Source organism: Alternaria triticimaculans (assembly GCF_023758025.1).
Source record: "Alternaria triticimaculans strain BMP 0046 chromosome Unknown scaffold_7, whole genome shotgun sequence".
NCBI lineage: Eukaryota > Fungi > Ascomycota > Dothideomycetes > Pleosporales > Pleosporaceae > Alternaria > Alternaria triticimaculans.
This window is the reverse complement of record NW_026055964.1, coordinates 364,371-385,764: the sequence shown is the minus strand read 5'-3', so window position 1 is coordinate 385,764 and position 21,394 is coordinate 364,371. Positions and strand designations below refer to the sequence as shown.

At 52.8% G+C, this 21,394-nt stretch overlaps 6 protein-coding genes across 6 annotated transcripts; 3 read left to right on the top strand and 3 right to left on the bottom strand.

Annotated features, from left to right (window-relative positions):
- Window positions 1-1,940: 1,940 nt before the first annotated feature.
- On the bottom strand, window positions 1,941-4,178 carry J4E78_005523 (uncharacterized protein; the record flags this gene model as incomplete). The annotated part of the gene is made up of 3 exons (XM_049366142.1): window positions 1,941-2,169; window positions 2,217-3,721; window positions 3,774-4,178. 3 exons carry the CDS (start codon window positions 4,176-4,178, stop codon window positions 1,941-1,943), a joined length of 2,139 nt encoding a protein of 712 aa, XP_049221868.1.
- Window positions 4,179-6,530: 2,352 nt separating this feature from the next.
- Window positions 6,531-7,053, top strand: J4E78_005522 (uncharacterized protein; the record flags this gene model as incomplete). The annotated part of the gene is made up of 2 exons (XM_049366141.1): window positions 6,531-6,599; window positions 6,652-7,053. The coding sequence occupies 2 exons, from the start codon at window positions 6,531-6,533 to the stop codon at window positions 7,051-7,053; spliced, it is 471 nt and encodes a 156-aa protein (XP_049221867.1).
- A 4,434-nt stretch (window positions 7,054-11,487) lies between these two features.
- On the top strand, window positions 11,488-11,994 carry J4E78_005521 (uncharacterized protein; the record flags this gene model as incomplete). Its single annotated transcript, XM_049366140.1, has 3 exons — window positions 11,488-11,568; window positions 11,623-11,734; window positions 11,792-11,994. 3 exons carry the CDS (start codon window positions 11,488-11,490, stop codon window positions 11,992-11,994), a joined length of 396 nt encoding a protein of 131 aa, XP_049221866.1.
- A 293-nt stretch (window positions 11,995-12,287) lies between these two features.
- J4E78_005520 (uncharacterized protein) lies at window positions 12,288-14,337 on the bottom strand (the record flags this gene model as incomplete). Its single annotated transcript, XM_049366139.1, has 3 exons — window positions 12,288-13,242; window positions 13,689-14,273; window positions 14,330-14,337. The coding sequence occupies 3 exons, from the start codon at window positions 14,335-14,337 to the stop codon at window positions 12,288-12,290; spliced, it is 1,548 nt and encodes a 515-aa protein (XP_049221865.1).
- A 721-nt stretch (window positions 14,338-15,058) lies between these two features.
- Window positions 15,059-15,714, top strand: J4E78_005519 (uncharacterized protein; the record flags this gene model as incomplete). Its single annotated transcript, XM_049366138.1, has 2 exons — window positions 15,059-15,162; window positions 15,264-15,714. The coding sequence occupies 2 exons, from the start codon at window positions 15,059-15,061 to the stop codon at window positions 15,712-15,714; spliced, it is 555 nt and encodes a 184-aa protein (XP_049221864.1).
- A 1,844-nt stretch (window positions 15,715-17,558) lies between these two features.
- Window positions 17,559-18,819, bottom strand: J4E78_005518 (uncharacterized protein; the record flags this gene model as incomplete). The annotated part of the gene is made up of 5 exons (XM_049366137.1): window positions 17,559-17,587; window positions 17,638-17,985; window positions 18,036-18,417; window positions 18,470-18,665; window positions 18,716-18,819. 5 exons carry the CDS (start codon window positions 18,817-18,819, stop codon window positions 17,559-17,561), a joined length of 1,059 nt encoding a protein of 352 aa, XP_049221863.1.
- Between the last annotated feature and the right edge of the window lie 2,575 nt (window positions 18,820-21,394).

The following is a 21,394-nucleotide window of genomic DNA, read 5'->3' as shown; positions in this document are numbered from 1 at the left end:
TTGATTGGGAGGAGGACGAAGCCGATGAGTTTGTACTGGTATGAGATAATGCAAGGCTCAACCCGGTTGCTGCTAGACCCAAGAGATGATCATCACGCCCAAGTCTTGGTTCATGCACTTCATTCAAGAACCATTCCGTACCCTTGTCCAATACAAATGAGCAGACTCCGACGTCATCCTCAAATTCTTGTGCCTCGTTTCCGTTTCTCGATGTCGCCTTACGCAACCAGATACCTCTGGTGTTGTCATGCCACCGGAGCGCGCTCCCGTCTTTCCGCCTGTGGCGCCCAGTCAGGAATAACGCACCAATCACAATCTACCGTCTTAAACACTACCAGACGCTCTGGTACATGCGAACCAACCAGCGGGCAGGTTCATGCATAAACATCAGACGCTAGTCCCATGTTTTCTGGAACGTTGCCTGACCCGGTGCATTTCCTACTCTCACCATCAGATAACCCAAGCCACGGTCTTCGCTGACTAGTCAGCACACCGTTATGAGTGTTCGGCGACGCGGCGTTGTGGCTGCAGAATACGATAACAACAGACTTTGGGACGAGGACGAGGCTTGTAGAAGACATGTCGGTGTAGTACATGCAAACATCGGTGTGAATGAGGCATATCCAACGTGGCTATGAGACACGGCGTGCCCCCAAGCCACCACTACAGAAGCCAAACAACCCGCATCCAGCACGATGGATCAGTACTGCTTCGACTCACATAACAGTCAGCGTCATCACCCCATAGTCCCTCTCATCCGTCCTTCACCTGCATCTCGTCCCCCAACAACACCCCTGTCCAGTCGGTCTCACACACCTCCCCCTGTTCATCCCCGACACACACACACACACACACACATATCCGCACCTCGGCTTCTCGAAGGCGTTCACAACATTCCACTACGTTTCCAGAAGGCCCGAAAAGTAAGTGGGTGTACGGGTAAAGTCACAGGAGAACCCCAACATGTGGGGTAGACCAGGCCACCTACCGCACCCCTGGTCTGCTCTTGCAGGATCTATATTGCATTTCTACCAGGGGGTGCGCGCCTTAGCTTCAGTGTGAAGGAGCGCGCGGCGCGCGGCCTATGGTCAGAGCTACGATGATGCGTTTCACGTCTACTGATGGCACTATGAGTGGTGATAGGATGGTATTTTGCTATGTGTGTGGGTCGCATATGTATGTGCGTTCTGGAGTAGCCTCATGCGAGATGCATGCGAGATGCCTCGTGTGGTCTTCGGTGGGACGCTTTGGTCACCGTAGAAGTGGCAATGCGTAGCGGAGCAAGCCACCGTGCCGTACCGAGCCCGGATTCATTATGGGGTACATCGTTGTACCCACAGATCATCTCTTCAGTTCATTGCGGTGACCCACTCAGTGGCTTTCTGGCTGTGCTTCGCCACCACGAGGACCTGATCTAAGGACCTGGTGAGATCAACGTAGCGGCTTGCTGGTTGCCTGAGTCGACTCAAGATTGTCCCAGCTGGTATGACCGGAGTCTCAGTGGAGAACTAGTTCTTGTCGGAAGTTGGTGTAGACACTGTGTCATGCCAAATTGCCCCATATTGAGCAGCGACTCGCCAATCACTCTCGGCATGTACACTCGGGGTGCGGCAGATGTGAGGACCTGGTTGATGGAGACCTAGTACTTATTTGTCTCAACGTCCGATACAGGATGTTGGGGATGAAGGTCTGTGCTGGACCCAGAAATGGGTTCGTCGAGAAGCGCCGCGTGTGTCGTGTAGATGATAATCGCTGTCGCGTGCGATCGCCGCTCGACTTGCTGATCCATCATATGGTACGCGGAGGCTACCAGAAGTGGAAGGTAGCTTCAGCTACACAGGTCTGGCGAGCATGTGGATCTACGTTGTAGCTTTCCTGCTTTGAAGAGCCCACAGTCGTAGTCATGTACTGGGTGGCAGTCCGGTACTGCGAGATCAGAGTCATACGTCAAATTTGAGTCCTGCTGTCCGTAGCCACATCTGTCGCTTTCCTTCAGCTTCGCGAATGATCTCAGCGGAAAGCTGTAGGCTAGGTGCGAGGTGAGCGTATCGCTCCATTTCCAGAACAACGTTGTTGATGATATCGTCCATAGTCGCTGGTGGGGGAAGTAGCTGAGATAGCGAAGGAGTCATTGTTGCGCCCATGATGAGCAACGTCTGGGAGATGATGCTACAAAACTGTCAGCAAACGCAATGTTGGCAATTGGTGAAACTTACGAGAGAGCGCCCTGGAACAGATAAGGCAGATGTCCAGCGTGGTGCGCAGTGATGTACTCCAGTTGACGAACGCATGCCTCCAAGCACTTGTGGCAATTATCCTGCACACTCGAATCCATGGCCAAAGTCTCGTCCTGCAAGACCAAAAGCACGTATGGGCGGAATATGATGGTACGGCATGCGAAGTAGCGCAGTCTCAAAACGGTCTGAACCGGGTTCTGCAAAGGTACTCTATCGAGCGGGAACTGCATGGCTGGTGGTAGCCCAGCGTACCATTGGTTCAGTTGGTAGTCAAGTTCCACAACCAAAGGATCCAGTTGAGCGATGGATGTCGCAGCTGGGCCTTTGGAATAGGGTGTCGTTCGGATGTAGAGCATGGAGCTCACACGGTTGAGTAGTCTACGAAGGGCAATCTCTGCAAGGAAATACCACAGTTCATCTCGGCCAACTGCTTCTGTTCCTAGATCCTCAAATCCGGTCGGCAGTGCAAAGCCTTCCTCAAATTGAGCGAGGCCGGAATGGGGAAGATCGAGCTCTGCTAGTAGGTCGCTTTCGATCATCACAGCATTCCAGTACACTCTTCTGCCCAACTCCTCTTCCGCTGGAGACACGCGACCAGGCGCGCTCAGAAGAAGCTGCAGTTTCATGCTGGCGCCTGATAATACGTTCCAAGCTTCGACTGGGCGTACAAGATACACCAAGTATGCTGCGGCGAGGATTTGACATTGTGCAGCTACCATGTTGTTCCTTGTCATGACGGTCGGTAGCAGGCTCCATGCTGCGGTAAAGTATGCCAACCCTGGAGGATCCTTTTCTGGGTTTTGCTGTGTAATACTGCCGGTGCTTGCAGCATGACCTAGCGCAAGAACGAGAAGAACTATGCAGCTTTCAGGCCCATCTCGGAAACCGTGGCTGAGGGCAGTCTGGTAGTGGCTACTCCATGTATAAGGATTTACGACCGCGTAGAAGACATTCACTCTCTCAAAGTACGCCTGCACGTATGCGCCAGTATTTGAGAGATCCAGCCCACGGCTCGTCCCAAGGCTTACTGACTCCCGAGTCATCTCGAGCTGGAGAAGAAGCTTGGCGTCATATTGGCGAGACACGAGCTCTCTGATCATGGGAGATGACAGCAGATTGAGTGCCGCAGTATTGTGGGTTTTCGGCATGGTCGAGATGTTTGACGGGTGGTTGGTCCATGTTCCTATGCCGTTGATCGGCTGTACCATGCCGAGATGGGGTATATTGCCGGTGCTACGGGCTAGGAAATCTTCGCTGGTGGAATTGCTCGCGGCTGGCGAATGCGATGATAATGAGAAGTTGCTAGTGATGCCAGATTGTAAAAGACCCTCGATGCGGTTCAGATGCTCTAGGATTAGCTTGTCACCTGCGTCCAGTTTAATGCCCGGCTCTCGGTATATGCACTCGGCATTCAGCTCTGTACACAACCTGCACTTTGGCCTGTTTCCGTCGCATCGACTCTTTCGGGACCGACATATTTCGCACTATTTGATGTCAGTTTTTTGAGATAGAGGAGTCGAAATAAGGATGATGTACAGCGATCGTCGCACGCCGGCGCGGGTAGTCTATCGTGTCGGTACTTGGGCGCTTCTTTGTGCTCGGTCGCTGTTCGGTGCTCGTGCCGTTGGTACCATTGCTAGTAGGTGCGATTCCATTCGACGCGGGCGGGGTGTTGTCATTGGACATTTCCCGGTCTGTACCAGATGATTGAGACATGTTGCGGGGCCGCTTCTTGAAGGGATTACTCAAACCACCGTTTCCAGTGAACAGTCCATTCGGGGGGTCGAGCAGATGAGGAGACGTCAGGGCGGATTTGAGGATAAAGGTATTTGCGTCGGGCAGAGCGGAGAGATTGAGGCAGAAGGCGTCGCGTGGGAAGCCTCCATTAGTGGTCGCCGCTGACACGGGACTAACATCTGGAGAAGGAGTAATTCCAGCCATGATTGGTGGACGGTTAGACAGCGGCCGGGGCACGCTGCACAACTTCTGCGGCGTGCAGCCACGATATCGAGACAGAGTACTGGATTCCAAGGCGGCACAGGGTGTGAGATAGGCGTTGCTGATGAAAGCAGGACACAGCAATTCGGCGTGAAGATGGGACGGCAGGACGCACGACGATTATAACCACACCAAATCTCGCCTCATCCTTAGCTCCTACACCTACACATGTCACGAAACGGGCTCTGCGAGATGAGCGAGGCGAATGCGGGGGTGACAAGGGCATCAAGCACTCCACATTTGCGCTCTGACAATCAAAAAATGGCGCCAGTGATCCTTCCAAGGGTCTCGCGTCGAGCCGTGGCCGGCACGGTGATGATGCTACCCACCCACGGCCGCAGCTTCGCCCGGTCGACGATAAATTGCCTGCAACATGGCGGACGTTTGTAGACACACGATCAGCGTAGTGGTGGTGGCAGCCTCAAACGAGTGGTGGCAGCCTGCTTACAGAAGGGTCTGCAGGAAGCACGGAGCATGCGAGGCATGCGGTGTGTCTGGAGAGGCCTGCGAAGCGAGATGCCTGCCCTCCAACTCTCCAGCGTGCTAACCGCGTACAATAGGCTAATACACCAGGAAAACGGCCGACCTAAGATCGTACTGCGCATGCTATTGCCTTGGCATGGTGGGTTCAGCATGACTGTGATCAGCGAACGGCGGCAGTGGACCTGCATCAACAGCATCTCCTGATCATTCGCGCTACGCCTTCACAAGTCCGCTGCATTTCCATATTGCTACCAAGCCACTCGAACTCCACTCGAAGATTTGCGACTCGTCTGATAGGCGCGAGCATGCTTCCATGCAGCAACTCATATTACCTGCTGCCCAAGTGCAATTACCAGGTATATCCTGGCGTCTACCTAGGTACCTGTAGGAGCCGTAGAACAAGTGGACTCTTCCACACAACGGCTGGGGTCTCAGCCAGTGATGTTCGCTGCTGACTCCGGCACTGCGTCCTAGGATTCATTGACTTCGACTATGCGTGTGCCGGTGATCCAACACCGTGTACAGAACGCTCTCATCGACTGACTCAACGCTGAGTCGAAGCGGCATAACGACAGCCATAGTGCAGTTCCAAGACACGGAGTCGTCTGTCTTCGTATAGCTTAGCCTAGGGGCCGAATGACCTGCGATGGCGCAATCAGTGAGGCAAAGCTTCTAGAAGACGAGAAAGAAGACATGTCTTGGACGTATTGATCTGCGCTTCAAGCGGTTCAACCCCAGTCGTGCGCCACATGATGGGGTAGACGCTCGGTAAGTCGACATGACCAGGATGCTTTCTGCTCAATGGCGTAGTCTGGTGTCTATGTCTCAGGCTATGCCTTCTGCCTTCTGAGCGCAGGGTGAATAGCCGGTGGGTACCTGAATCTGACTACCGTTCGGTATCGTGGAGTCTGTTCAGGCGGTCGCGAGTGGTTCGGTCGGCAGGAAAATGCGTTCGCTGTCTCTGACAAGGCAGAAAATGCGATGCGTGACGCAGGAGTGGTCATGATCGGTGTTGCGTCAGGGTTAGGCTTATCGGCTCCTTGATGCAACGGCAGATGTCAAGCCAACTCAGCAACGTCATGTACGCTCAGAGTACTCTATCTGGGCACGGTATTGCAAGGCTACCGATGCATCAAGTGCTGCATTCTGGGAACGAAGCCGACTATTTTGGTTTTCTGGGGCAGACACTCGGATACGTGAACTAGGCCTAAACAGAAGCCCTGGCTACTACTTTCAGATTGAACCTGAAATATGACGATGAAGTCGATAGAGCGGGCAGTATCGAGTATTGAGATCATCTGCCTCATGAGCTCGTCGATAATCAAACAATCACCACAAACGACCGCCATTCAGCTTTTGCGAATCCTCGCCTCGGCAGCCTTGGGGAAAGGATGCAGTCGTTTGAGTGAGAATGTTATCTGGCTCACTAGACGATCGGGAAGCAATACTCACAGCTAATCAAAAAGACTACGATGGTGTCGTTGTCAGCGCGCAGGATTTCGGTCGTCGTCATCCGAGTCGTTTTCGTGGGGGTGTCGCTTCCTATTACGCGGGTACAAACACATCGCCATGCCGAATAGGAAAGGGCGGTACAGTCCCAAAATGGCAAACAAACAAACAAGTACTTCGAGAAGGACCTGCGGAGATCGCCGCCTGCTGCCATTCGGCCGCATGCACAAGCAACCTACATTGGCACACCTCGGAGGACCGCGCGATCGACTAAGTAACACAAAAACCAATCTGCAAGGGTAGCTTCTTTGTACGACCCAAAGCATGAAGCCGGAAGCACTCGACGCTCTCACCACACAAACTATGAGGCCGAAAGCACTTGAAGCTGTCACGACTCCAAACACGGAGGAGAAGTCGCCAGCTAGGCAACGAGTATGCTTCTCTCACGTTCACCCTATTCCCAACACATACTGACGCCTGTCAGAACTCTCCTCACCAAACACAAGATACTACGAAGTCTTCATCTGCATCCCCAAGATCAGCGTCGGATAATAGCACGATCAGCACGGACGGCACCACCGAAGCCACCCCGACCGCCGCAGCCATCGTCTCAGAAGTCGTCCAGACTGTCAAAACCGCAGTCGACGGCGCCATCGCGTGGGCCGAACAGAAAGTTGATAAGCTGGGTGCGGAGCAAGACACTACGGGTCCTTATACTTCGCCGGCCACTTGCATGCCATCTGATCTCGATGCCATTGCTAGCGGCATTCTGCCTGCTTTGCCGGCCGCAAGGCAGTATGATGGAGGGATTGACGACAGAATGAAGGAAGGAGAGGGTACTGAGAAGAGCACTAAGACTGGTAACGGAGAGGCTGTAAGAGAGTGAGAGAAGGGAGATGAAGGGGAAGGGCGCAAGTTACGTGATTTGAATGGTGGCGAATGAGTCGAGGTCTACATGACGGATTGGCATATGATACCCAAGCATAACTTTGGTCTATGAGAGAGATTACGGTGTGCTAGTTACAACAAATGAAAATCATAGGCAATATTGAGCCATGAAGTGATCAGCGAAGTGAAGCAGAAGAATCAAACTGTACCCACCTTTCAACGTAGTAGGTTATGCTGCCCTCTCTGACCAGGTTTCATTTTGCATTTATTTCATAGCAGTCGATCCCAACCATATTTAGGGGAGTGCATGGTGACACAAAGTGGGGTACATAGACTTTACCTCCAAGTATCTCGCCTCTCTCTCGACTCACCCCTCTCCAACATGGCGAACCAGTGTCCCATCTGCTCCAAGTCTTTCCCTTCCGAAACCGCGCTAAGAGGCCACACGGGCACCAATGAAACAATGTCTCGCCGCGCTCACACATGTCACAAATGCAACCGCCGGTTCTGCAGCCAGAAAGCAATGGAGCAGCATCGCGATGCACCGTCTCATAGCATTGCGCCGTCCTCAAGTGTTGCACCGTCTCATATTACCAATTTTAGGTGCGAAGTTTGTAAGAGGTCTTTTGGAAGTAAGCAGGCTGTGTTACAGCATGAGACATCGTCGTCGCATAAGCAAAAGCTGGCTCGCACAAACCCTGCGATTGAAGTGGGTGGGTATTCGGGTTCGGGGAGTGTAAGTTCAGAATCTTGCGTCGTGGGAGGTATTGTTCGAACGCTGACATGCTATCGAGGCTTCGTGTCACCAAGCACAATCCCGCATATCAGGAGTGACCTCCACTTCAATTGAAGAAGCCACGTCTAGCGACATCGACAGCGAGGGCGAGTACTCTGATGAAGGCGCGTGGGCACACGAACATGCTCGGACGGTGTGGGACGACGATGACCAGAATTGGGCGCTTTGCGATAAAGATTGTGGGTGGTGCGGGCATTGCGCTGATGGGGTTGATTACTGAGTTTATGCGAGCGAATTCAGATAGGTAATCTCAGAAGAGCTCTTAGTCTTTAAGTACTACCAGCCAGAAATTGCACTAGTCATAGGGGTCTCGCAACGCATCGTGTCAATTAAGCTCGCTTTGGGTCAGCTATAGTTAAACTTTCACTATAGTAAGGCAATTTTGTGCGATGGATCTTGTCTACTTTGCTAGCTTCGTCACTTGCCACATGTCTTGTTCTCAATCTTGGCGTTGATACTCTAGGGAATGTAAAAGAAAAGAGAAGTCATTAGCTAAGCTGTATATGGGCGAAGCAAAGGACTTTCAAATAAGAGTTATGGACCTGCGTTCTCCAAGCACGGCTGGGCTAATAACCTCAATGTTCTGATAGTAGCCCACAATACATAGCCCTACTCGCCTGTAAGTGTCTTGCTTTCCTTGGGCAATCTCCAGGATCAAGCAGTACACGTGGTCAAATGCCAAGCGGTCTTGCTTTTCTGTCTCCAGTGATGTTTCCAAGAAGAATCTGTGCAAATCGCCCTTGTTTTGCAGGACTTGTTCATAGTCATAAGCAACGGCTAATCCAACGGGTAGATAGAACAAGCACGCTAGATCTAACTGGTCAAAATTCCCGACGTCCGAGATGAGAATATTACCACGGTGCTCAAAGTGGGTGCCCTCATCGATCAGAGCTGGCCTTGAGTCTTCGTGCTCGTTTTGCACCACTGCTATTAAGACGCCAGACAAGCTCAAGGATGCCTTCGAAGTCACTCCGAACGGATGCTCGACACAGGTTGGTGGGTCAAAAACATCGAGAATATCGACCAGTGGTAAGAAGGGGATGCGAACTGCAGAGAACGAGAGAAGGTTCTGATAGGTCACACCACCACCGATTGAAGCCCATGACCATGACGGTGCCCTGGCGGATCTAGTTCTGTGTTTGCCGGGAGTACGTCCTGGATTCCAAAGTAAACCCGTGATCATATCGCGCCTCCACAGCCCTGCGTGATAGGTGTCATCTACTACCCCCCCAAACCTTTTCGCAATGCCAGCAATTGCAGATAGTCTATCCTCCTCGTATGTGAGATCCCGACCTGTAAAATCTGTCACTATTCTGTACCAGCAGGTATAGAAGTAGATCATTGGCGTTTTCGGCATGGGTAAAGGTACACCATTTATTAGGCAGTGAAGAAGACGATAATTGTCAACCAATATACCCTGAGCGTGCGGTATTCCCAAAGGGTACTTCTCGTTGGTCGATAGCGTCCGGCAACGCCAAATGAGAAGAGTTTTCGAAAATGTGATGGAGCGGCGAGATAAGACCTGCTCCTGAAGTACCCACGCTCTTTGGGCTAAGACATTCTTTGAAATATCAAGGTCTCCGGGATCAGCGCAGATGAGTTCTACACCCGTTGGATGTCGGAACAGATAGCATGCCTGTCCGAACAGTGTGATTGGACATGGCCAGCAGAACAGACCAAGGCGCTCTTTGAAACAGCCTTGCGTGGAATCTGCTGCTGCCGCCGCTGAAATGTTCAAGATTGAATTGCCGTATACAACTCCCATTTTTGGTGCTTCTTTTGCCCAGTCTTCTTGTGTTTCTTGCGCTTGGATGATACACAGAGAGTCGATCCAAATATACTCTATGCCCAACTCCCTGCATACATGAACCGCGTGTCGAAACGTTTTCGGCAATGACTCGTCTTCGATGCCTTGCTGTCGACACGAAAGGGTCTGATCCGTCGACGACAACGGTCGATTGTTGGGACCTCCCCAGCAGTGGCTTAGAGTGGCGTAGTAACCTCTCTTCTTATCTCCAGACACTAGATAGCTTTTGCTAGATCCTTTAGTTCCTACCGCGATGACTCTCGTTGGTAATGGTGGAGGCTGAGAATCAACCTGGGAACATTTGGGATGTGAACTTGTGCAGATATCCATCCAGGCTTTGATCCTGGACAAACTTGCCGATGAGCCCGTATTGGTGTCGTCTCCTGATGGGAGGCATGCTTTCGGTAAGGTATGATGTTCGGCTGTTCCACAATTTAGCCTGAAGAACTGGAAATCCTACGGAATTGAAGAATGCTCACTATCCATAGCTTTACAGATCAGGTGTCCGCCGTAATCAAACAGCGAGTCCCCACAAAGTATAGTAAGCTGTACCTCATCGACGGCACCCATATACGTCTTCTTCACCCTCTGAAATTTGAGTCTGATGCCATCATTGAACGGAATTGACTTGAAACCATCTTTGCCAACCCATCCACCCCCGGGTTCTTGGTCCAAGCGACAGTTGTCCTCCCATGCTATCAAAAGTAACCCACAAAGATGGCAACCTTCACGTGCACTCTTGAGTAAAGCATCAACCGAGTGGTGATGATTGACAATAACCTCGCGGAAGTCGTTGATGTCTTCCCAGTGCGTGCTATTCAGACGACCGAGGCTCATACACGTGGAGCAAAGTCTTTCCATTTCTGGGCGCTTCGGTATCTGAAGTTGGCTAACTCCGAAGCAGGCTGGCTGAGCTTGGTTTCCACATACACCAGGAGCCCGGACATCCTCTTCACCCGACATCACTACCCTTGGCGAAGGGCTCCGGGTCTTTAGGGCCGGGGCGTTAGAGACGAGTGTTTCTGATCTATTGGATGGAACTCTGACAGTACTCACGTTGATAAAACTTTGGATATCAGAACCCTCTTCCATGCGAACCAATAAGTGATTTCGATTCAGCACAGACGAGCGAATTCGATGAGCGATGGACAGCGGGGTTAGGTGTGGTGGCTGGAGCTGTGGGGCAGTGCACACACCTACCAGATATAATCAGCGAATGAGATGCAATGCAAACCAGAACGTTCCTGTCTAGTCTGAAAACCACTTCGTACTGGTCAACGAGATGAACACACAGCGTGAGCGATGCTCAAGACAGCCGGAGAGAATGCCCACACAAACATCACAGTCGCAAGCCTAGACCCAGTCAGCACAATCGCTACATGTAGTGATGAGTTCTGGCTTGCAGCGAAGTCCATAAATGAAGTATACCTAGGTACCCGGGTATCCCACCGATCACGAAAAGGTCTCGTCTAAACTGGTGATTTTGCATCTCAGGCACTGCAAAGGAGACAACGCATCCTCTCTCAAAGCCAGCAAACTGCATGTCCAATCTGGCCCTGTAGGCAGTGTCAGTCACCGTCTTCTTGCGAAGTCGCGTCGCCACCGACCTGCGTACACCAACCTCCCGGCGGACCCGCAAAAAGTGGGGAAACCGTTCCCAATCCATACCAACCTCGGTCCCAGCCAAAAGCATCACAACGACGCGATCGCGACATGCGCGTTTCTGCAAACACCACAGAACCCTCTTCTTCTCCTCCGTTTTCCAATTCGTAATCTCTCTCATACCCAGCACCGGCTTTAAGAAGATTCAGAAAGCAGCACTCACCACTATGACGTCGATAACTTCACAGTCGCACCCCTTGCTGCAGGCTTCTTCAGCTGCGTACGCCATTTTAGCGATTGGACATACGGTAATATATCAAGAAGTTTTCTCGATGTGGTAGTGCGCTAATGAGGCGTTGTAGCTGAAAGGTCTGGACCAGTTCAAACATCCGACGATGAACACACTGCCACTCATGCTGCGCGGCGCGAGTAAGATCGGTTGGTACGAGGGCAGCGGGTTCTTTGTTATCATGAGTAAGTCTACAAGCGAATTGGAAAAATACGAGAAGTTTTTCATTGACGTTATGATAGGCATCCTCAACTACAAGTGGTCGGTCACGGGTATCTACGATGTGTACGACAAGAGCATCGCGGGTGTTTTGACGACCCTACTGGCGGCCGCAGGTGCAGCTTACTGGAAGAGTAACGATAGACCTACGGCTATTACGCTGGGTGTTGTTGCTATCCTACAGGGACTGGGTGTGAGGAATGCATCGTACTCGCGCTTGACTTAGGTGTCATGGCATGTACACAGCAAGTTCAGGATATATCTCGAAAAAGACACATTATCATTACTGATACTTCAGATCCACTACTTGAACCTAACATCGTGGAATCATCATCGTAGACCCGTGCATCGTTAAGAAGAGACATTATGGGTATAGAACACCATGACAGCACTTGTCCAACTTTTGAGCCATTAACCGTGAAGACAAACAAAGCATTACCCGTACCGTGAACGCCGTCACCTTTCCCTGCGCCATTTTCATACTTATGAGTGCTTCTTCGGCGCACCATTCTTGTCCTCTCACTCCTGGTTCTCCTTGTTCTTCTGGATGCTGACGGGTACGGAGCGCTTAGCGCTGCTGAGAAGACGCTCAAGGCGAGCGACGTAGTAATCGGCGAAGCTCTTGCTGCCATCACGCTTCCACTCATCGTCGGCAAGCTGCTCGAGACGTAGGCATGTACGGTCGACCATGTCTTCGATTTCCTCAGCCCAGTTGCTCTTCTCAGTGACGCCATCGCTCTTCAAGCTAGCGCCGTCGCTGCCGCCAACGATGGTCTTAATCGACGCGGTGCTTGTCTTCATGAGTGTAGAGGGGAAGCAAGGTGCAACCGAGTTCGTAGGCAAGTCGTCGGAGGTGAAGGTCAGGTACTCTACGATGCGCGGGTTGACGGCCGGGGAACCTAAAGCGATAGGAACTGAGCCCTCAGTCACATCGATGGGGTCAAGGGTCTTACGAGCTTGTCCTGGGTCTTCCTTGTCCCTACCGCCGTCGCTCAACACCTCGGATATGCTCGCAATATCGACTTCTTCGTCCTCGTTGATGGATGCCTCTGGTGAGTAGTTGCTGGAGCCCACATCTCCCTCGCGGTGACGAAGCTTGCGGTCATTGATCTTCAGCTGCGCGAGTCTATCGCCAACAACACTGAAGCCGCGACCGCGGGTCACAGGGAAGCGATATGAAACGGACGGAGCTGGAGAACCGAGGATGGGTGTGTTGATGGGTGGCGATGGGTAGGCGGCCTCCAGGGCGGCCTCGTTGAGCGACTCTTGGATAGGGCCCAGAATCCTGGCGACGGCAGTATAGTCCATCTCCGGAGGAGGGTCTACCGGTTCGTAGGGGCTGCCTACAGACTCAGTGGCTGGTGTAGGGTTCGGCACCGACGGGCCATCGGACTGAGAGTCCAGCGAGGTGACCTTGGTCGTAGTGGTGGAAGTCATGATGCTGTTGGAGCTGAGAGCTGACTTGCGAGTATTCCTGACTATTTGAACCCGTTAGTGTTGCTGAGATATTCCAGCGCTGTGATAGGCCGAACCAGGTGAAGCAGACTTCTGGTTGCGGACGGTGATGGAGTCGGCGGAAGTGCAGGTTAGCTTACTTGTATCAGCTACTGGCGCCGGGTTATTATAGTGACGCAGTTGATGTTCTGTGACGCAGGAGGTCGAGCGTGAATGTAGTCGGTGGTAGTTGTCCGGTCTGAGTGTGGGGAGTGCGGATGGTGATTGTGGAGAAGGTGCGTGCGCCTGCCCAAGTTCAAGAGCGTGGAAGCAACGAACGCGTCACGGGCAAACACAGCACCGGAGGTAGCCGCAGGACCTAGACCTCTGTACGAAGAAGATGCTGGGGGTGCAAACGGTTTGTGGGGTGAAATGCGCATGCCAAAATTATGTGCTGAATGTTGACTGCATTTGCGCTTCACCTACACCCTCCGCGGTAGATGTTCCAGACCAGCAACACGTATTGAGCCCATACTGCGCTGTCGGATCGCTTCAATTTCGCCCGATGGCGTCCTGAACACGGAAGTGCTGGAGGGCAGATCGTGAAGTGCGATCCCAGACGTGCCCGCCGGCCCACTGTTCGGCTCATCTAAGCCCTCGTTGGTCCTCTCCGTCTCCTTCTTTGCAGCGTACCACGAGGGGAGATTGTAATACGCTCCGCACAGGAAGATGCCGATCCACAGCACCAGTTCGGAGCCGTATATGACCAGACCCAAGACGTCAAGCTTAGGTTGGAAGACGACTGACACCAAGGAGAAGAGATCTCCCAGGGCATCAATACCGACAAAGATGAAGGATATGCCACGAACGGTCCGGTGAACGTAGACATCCACGTAATGTCTCAGGACACCAGCAGCAAGCAGAGCGGCTGAAGCAACAGCCATGAGGATACTGGGCCAATGCAGTCCCTCTGACTTGGCATGCTGAATGGCGAAGATGAGACCAGCTTGAATACCGCCCATGAGGCACGCCACAGGGACCACAACTGCGAGCGAGCGAAGAACCGACCAACTCTTTGGAATGTTAGCTGTCGTATTCACACTCGAGCCGTTGATGAAACCACTTACCTTCTCATAGTAATAACACTGGATCCACGTCACCAGGCTCAGTACGGTAAGAATCTGAGGCTGTATGCGCAGAGCAATGTTGTAGTCTTCAGCAATGTTATAAACGCCCAAAGGAACCCCAGCCCATGCCCACAACATCATCATGGTCGGCTGGAGTCCAGTAGCATTGTGCCTGCGATAGTTGATGACGATTTGTGGGATAAGCTAGACCACACTCTTAGCTGTGCTCCTCGATAATGGTTGTTGGAGACGTAGGTACCTGAATGGACCAACACACCTTTTCTGGTCAGCACGGTTACGTTCGAGATCATGAAGAATACGTACTGCTCCCAGCATTCCTAGTACATTCGCAGCCACCGGTACATCCATGATCAGACGGTGATAGCCGGGATGTGGAGGATGCGTTTGTAATGTTCAAATGCGGATCGTCTGCACGCTCTACTGCGCGTCCACAACCTCCCTCTTATCTACGCGCCAAGAGTAATTCGAAAGCAACAACATGTCTACAATCGCGCTACGAAGTCACGGATGCACGAGAATTACGAACTCCGATGCCGACGCATGACCCGCAAATGTACCGCCGTCAACGGCGAAGGCGCGATGACGCACGACATGGTTGACCCTGGAACGCGTGCATACCGCCGAGGTCCGATCATGGAAGAGCTTAGAAATCACCAGTTGCTCGCCGCGACATATCACAACCACCACTGAGCTTCCAGACAGCAGAAGATGGCGCAGGAACCGAATGAGAAAGATGAAGGCCAGGATATCGCGGGAAGGCCTGGGTACAAGAAGCTGGCGAATGGCATTATACTCGGTCCAGATGGCAAGCCGTAAGTACCGTCAACTCTCGAATGCGCCGGAAGACATACGCGCAGGATAACTACCATCTTTACAAAGAAGACTGTTGCTAACATATGTGTTCGACTTACAGATGTCGAGCCTGCAACGACCTAACCTCCCTCATGGCCATGTCAGGCAAAATGCCCAAAAAGCGCACACCGGCCGCCGCTCCCACCACGACTGCGCCATCCCTCCCCGCCGACTGCCCACCCGACGTCGAAGCCCTCGGCCGCTCCTCATGGACCCTCCTCCACTCCATAACCGGCGCATACCCCACGAACCCCTCTCCCCAACTTCAATCCGAAACCAAATCCTTCCTCACCACATTTGGCAAGTTGTACCCATGCTGGGTGTGCGCCGAAGATTTCCAGAAGTGGATGCAGAAGAACACACCGAGAGTCAGCTCGAGGAACGAGTTTGGAGAGTGGATGTGCGAGGCGCATAATGCTGTGAATGAGAAGCTGGGGAAGGAGCAATTTGATTGCAAGAAGTGGGAGGAGAGGTGGAGGACGGGGTGGAAGGATGGGAGGTGTGATTTCTAGGGTCAGGAGATAAGGGAGACGGGGGCATATGGTGTATGATTATGTGTATATGAAGATATTGGGTAGGCGATCTGTTGCATAGCGAAGGACACCACTCTGTACGGATACGAATTAAACACGGGCATTGGGCGGCGTTCAAGGGCACAACAACTCCACACTACAAGCAAGATCTAGAGATTAGAAGAATGGATACGACATGGCTCTATACTCGGCTTCCAACGCGACGCTTACTGCCCCTCATCTCCAACACTGGTCCGCTACCAGTCCATTCGGTCTCGACCGCACCAAGCGTACTTAGATAACGACACTCTGGTACAAAGCCAAACTATGAAGTCACAGGGTGTAATACAGCACAGCACACGCGACCATTCGCATCTCATACACATCACCACTTCCGCCGGCTTCCCGTGCACATGTCCACCAATGCCTCCACCAGCCGTCCCTCCCAGCAAAACCACTCAACAACCTCAGCATGTCGGTCGCCGCCATGGCCGGTGGTGCAATAGCAAGTAAACACAAATCCGACTCCGCATCTTCCACCACCAATCCCTCCACAAACATCGACCGCAACTCCGCCATCGCCCTCTCCATACTCCTCTTCCTCATACTCGTAGCTATAGCATGGTACCTCCGCCTCCACTTCGCACACAAGCGACAAGCCGATCTAGAGCGCCAGTCACAAACGCAATTGAGTGGTGGAAACTACGATGTCAATCCAGTAACGGGAAGAGTGACGTGGAACCGGCAGTGTAGTTCCTGTGGGCATGGTAGCCAAGATACGAGGAGGAGCAGAGCGGCGAGTTTGTTGAAGCTGAAATCCGTGGTTGTGAGGAAGGATTCTGTTGCTGGGTCTTCATCTTCATCGACCAGTGCCACGACGCCAACCTCTCTATACAATAGCGGAGATGTTGAGAAGAGGAAATGGCCCGGACTAGCTCAGTGGCGGGCGCACGACTCGCGGTCTACAACACTAGGCCCCAATGCCTTTGCTATACACGAGAATACGCTTCCGTTGACATCAACAGAGCGTCCTTCACGCACACACTCCCGGCGTCAGTCTCTCAGAGGCTCTTTCGATCCACTTCCACTGCATAACCCCATCTACCCCGTTCCAGCACGTCGGCGCAGTTCCTCGCTCTCATATGATGCATATGATAAGCGGTGGTGGAACGAAGTTGCTCGAAGGGGCTCAACGACGAGTCCGACGCGGCGGTCGTCTGTGTTGGACGCTGTGTCGGAGCCGGAGGTTAGGGATCATCTAGATGATTCGCAGGGAATGAGTGGAAATAGTACGGGAAGTGCGCATGCGTCTTGGAAAGGGAGTAGATGCGAGTCGGTTATCTACGATTGGACGAGGCCCACGGATACGCAGGTGCAGGCGCGAGGTGAGATGAACTTTGAAGGCGTGATCTGGGATGGACAACAGCGTAGTAGGAGAGGTACTAGGGAGGAAGAGAAGATTCAACGCATGGATTGGGCATTGAAGATGTAGCATACTTTCCCAAACAAAGCACTCACATTCATGGGCACATGCAAAGTCGACATCTGGGATTGCAAACAAGCAATTCATTTCTGCCTTTTCCTATCTTACGAACTGTGGTTATAGGAGATTCTTTCTTTCTTGAGAGAGCGCGAATTCGAAGCGACATCTCCTCGTATGCTTTCCTACCGCCACTTGGCTAACATCATGTCTTGCTGCGAATCCAAATTACAGGACGATTGTAGAACCTTCCTCGAATATGGTAATGAGCTCAGACCAGCTAGCTGTGGACAAGTTGCGGAAATCGACTCGATCGTGGTATCTTGTGTATATCTCGGATTTGAGGGGGGAAACGTGGACAAGTTTATCGCATAATCTCCTGGTAGATGAGGACTATCGAAAGTTAGCAGAGGTTCAGGGCACGCATATGATCTTTGACTTACGCTTCAGCTGCTCCTTTGTCAGGTTGTCCTTGTTCTTGTCAAAGTCGAAGAACTCCTCTGGAATCGGGTCGGCGGTCGGCTCGTCATCTGGGTCGTGGTACGGTTCAAGGTACGGGTGCTTGAGCGCATCCTCGACCGTAATACGCTTGACGGGGTTGAAAGCGAGTAACCGCTCAAGCAGGTCAAGCGCCAGGTCGTTGGTCTTGGGGAACATGGCCTTCCACGGGATCTTCTTCTTGAAGGGCAGCGATCGGATGTATTCGCGAGCTCGGCGGGACTTGATACCGTAGTAGTCTTCCATGGTGGGTGTGCCGAGCACATCGAGAATCAACGTAAGCTGGTGGTGGTCTGATGATTGTTAGTATCATTTCCGACAACGGTACTGGCACAACACTTACAGTCCTTTCCTGGGAACAGAGGCTTTCCGCTAAGCATCTCTGCTAGAATGCATCCTACACTCCATACATCGATGGCCTTTGTGTACTCCTTGAAGGTAAGCATAATCTCGGGCGCACGGTACCATCGCGTTGCAACGTATTCCGTCATGAAACCCGAGTTGTCTTCGGTGGAGGCGGCTGATCGAGCCAGACCGAAATCGCAGACCTTGAGATCGCAGTTGGCGTTGAGGAGCAAGTTGGAAGGCTTGAGATCGCGGTGCAGAACGTTCGCGGAGTGCATGGCCTTCAGCGCGCGCAGGGTCTGGTAGATGAAGTACTGGCAATGGTCGTCCGAAAGCTCCTGTGTGCGAATGACGCGGTGCATGTCGGTCTCCATGAGTTCCTGGGTACAGGGTTAGTGACCACGAATGCCATGAGATGTTGGAGTTACAAACCTGGATCAGGTACACTTCGGTGAAGGTCTCGTAGTTCCGAGGCTTCTGGATGTCGAGAATGGAGATGATGTTCTCGTGGTTGAAGTAGCGGAGTAGCTTCATCTCTCGCAGTGTTCTCAGACAGAACATGGAGTGGTCAAAGGGCGTGATCTTCTTGATGGCGACCTTCTGGCCTGACGGCTTGTGTAATGCGGAGCTGTCGCGTGGTTAGCAGCAGACTGGCTGGTACTGACAGGTGAAGCCTACCAAACAACACCGTATGCGCCCTCTCCGACGACATCTTGGATATCGTACTGCTCTGAGACATTGAAAGAGATCTTTCTAGAGCTGCCACTCCCCGCTGGAGGCATGTTGGCGGTTGTTGTGGTTGGAACGCGCTGATGCGCAGTGAATTGGGTCAATTGAGCTGGGCTCAGTGATTGCGGGGTCGCAATTGCTGGATAGTCGGCAGGTGAAGAGCTGAAGAGGCGGAATGAGAATGCGTCTGCGGTGGTTCAAGTAGAATCTACAAATGCGCTGGTCAGCTTTGGGTCCTAGAAGGCTATATGGCAAGCATTGTTCGCAGAACAGCAGGCGTGTCTTGCGCGCGCTGGTGAAACGGCACTGTGTCAGACACTGAACCAGCCCCACGTGCTGTGCCCTTTGAGCCGCAAAAGGTGTTCATGGCGGCAACGCGCACGTCAGAATACAAAGAACGACATGTGCTATTCGCCCCCGCCTATGCATCCGCTCGTATCGTTTGACTTACCACAGAACTGTGTTTGTTGGAGTCGAGGCCTGTGCAGTGCCCGGTTCAACGAGGCGTGTACTTGGGCGTGCCTGATGGAGGCGCTCGTCTTTAGCCGTGTAATGACGCTGGCTACCGAGAGATGTCGTCGACCAACCGATTGGAGCTGGAGCGGCTGCGCTTCGGAGCTTCTCGAGGATGCTGGGGTGATGCCCGCGCAAGGTGGAGAGGGAATGAGGCGGTGACAGAAAGGAGACGGATAAGGTGGGGGCAGGGTCTGTTGTACCGCCAAGTCAGTCCCAGATGCGCGATCTCAACGTGGGAGCGGGAGGGAACGTGGCGACGCACCGTAGCCCGTGGCTTCTTCCGTCGGCGTTCCAAGGTTGTGAAGGACGTGTCTTCACAGAAGCAGATGTTGCGGAGAGCACAGGGAAGGTGCGATGGCGTGTGTTTGTTGCTGCGGCGGGCGCGCTTTCCAAGTGGGATGGATGGCGGGGTCAAGCTGCTCAGCGCCAAATGCTCTCAGGTACGCTCTATTGCGACAATACACGACAATACGAAGCGGCAGAGACGAATGCGCGTGGTTTTCACTACTCAACAATAACAGCAGCATGCGCCGGTTATGAACTGCAAATATACCTCCCCCAGGTGGCAGTCTCCGTTTGGTGTCCGCGACGGCCGCCGCCATTCATGGATACTTTGGGCTAACCGCCGACGTGATCCAGCCATTGTGTGAGCTGCGCGAGTCACATCCTGTGATTACTGCGATATGCACGAGAGCGATCTCAAACATTCGAGAATCGTTTCGCTAGCAGGATCTACCACTACTTCATGACCGCGTGCAGGACATCCAACGGGGTCCTGGAGAGTTGCTTTTTCTGCTTTCCCCGCATCTGCCCAATGCCAGTTCTCAGTCGCTACCTTTTCCATCACCACATGCGCCTCTTGCTGCAGGGTGCCTGCCTGTCATTCACCTCGTCGCTGAAGCTCATGGCGGAGGATCCTGTAGGGCCATGGCTGAAACTGGCTAGTTGCAGGGGCCTAGTTCCACATCTGCAACGGCTATACTTAGCAGACCCATTATGAGACCAGCCTCACCATGGCGGGTGTGCCCTCTCCGAACCCATTGGTTCGCGCGCGTTCTCTCCAACTCATCCACCACCAACCGTCCTATTCTTACCTTTCCAATGGTCTGGCACAAGACTTTTTGACTGTCTTGTCATTGCGCTGTACGCGCCACGCATCTGCGCCGGCATTTTCTTGGGGTCCGATTGGAAGGGAGATGCCTCACTGGCCCGGCACCCGTCGACATCATAGCTGTTTGACTTCGAAGCATCTGAGACTTCCAGAAGCTGTTTCAAATGGCCGCCGAGCCTTGCTAACAGGATTGAGGCCTCAACTTACCCGCTTCAGGGTCTAAAATGACAGCTTCTGTCATCACCACGGTCCAGATGTTTCCACTGTCCTCCGTGGTCACCGTGGTCACCGTGCTACAAAGCTGGTGGTGACATGTCGTAGCTCCCAACACCATGCTTCTGGAACGGGCGACGGACAAAGATGCCAGGTCCCGCCAGACCGTGATGAAGGCCTCGTCGTGCAAGGCGCACCTTGTATCCCCGTCATCGACAAACGTGCTGGTGATCATTCGAACGGTTGTGCCGACATGTGCAACATGCACAAGGCCCAGACAAGGCGATCTACACAGCACTACAGCATGCTGATCACCAGCGACAAAGCAGTCTTCAAAAGGTAGAATTGGGTATGTATTGCGCATCGCTAACGCTATCAGAAATCGTATCCATGCCTCGTTCGTATCGTAAATCATCACGCCTGTACTCCATATGTTCTCAGACTCCGAAAAGAGCAGCCCTTCATCCCGTATCGTCTCGTCGCTAGGCCTTCGAGCTCCTCATCCAAGCCGGTAGTCATGCCGAAGATAGTGAGCCCATGGGAGGATATTGTGTGCCTTGTTGTTCGACTCGGGGTGCGCATGTGCACCATTGCTCTTTGGGGGTGTTGTCCATGACGCCGGCGACGTGTTTACCACAGCCCCACCATGTGGTCTTGTCTGAGGCGATGTTAGCCGTGTTCGTACACTAGAACTGTGGTAGGTGACCTACTGCAGGAGTCGCAGGAAGCCTTCTTGCACATTGTGAACGTTTGTATGGGAGTGGATATCGAGTATATGTGGCGATGCC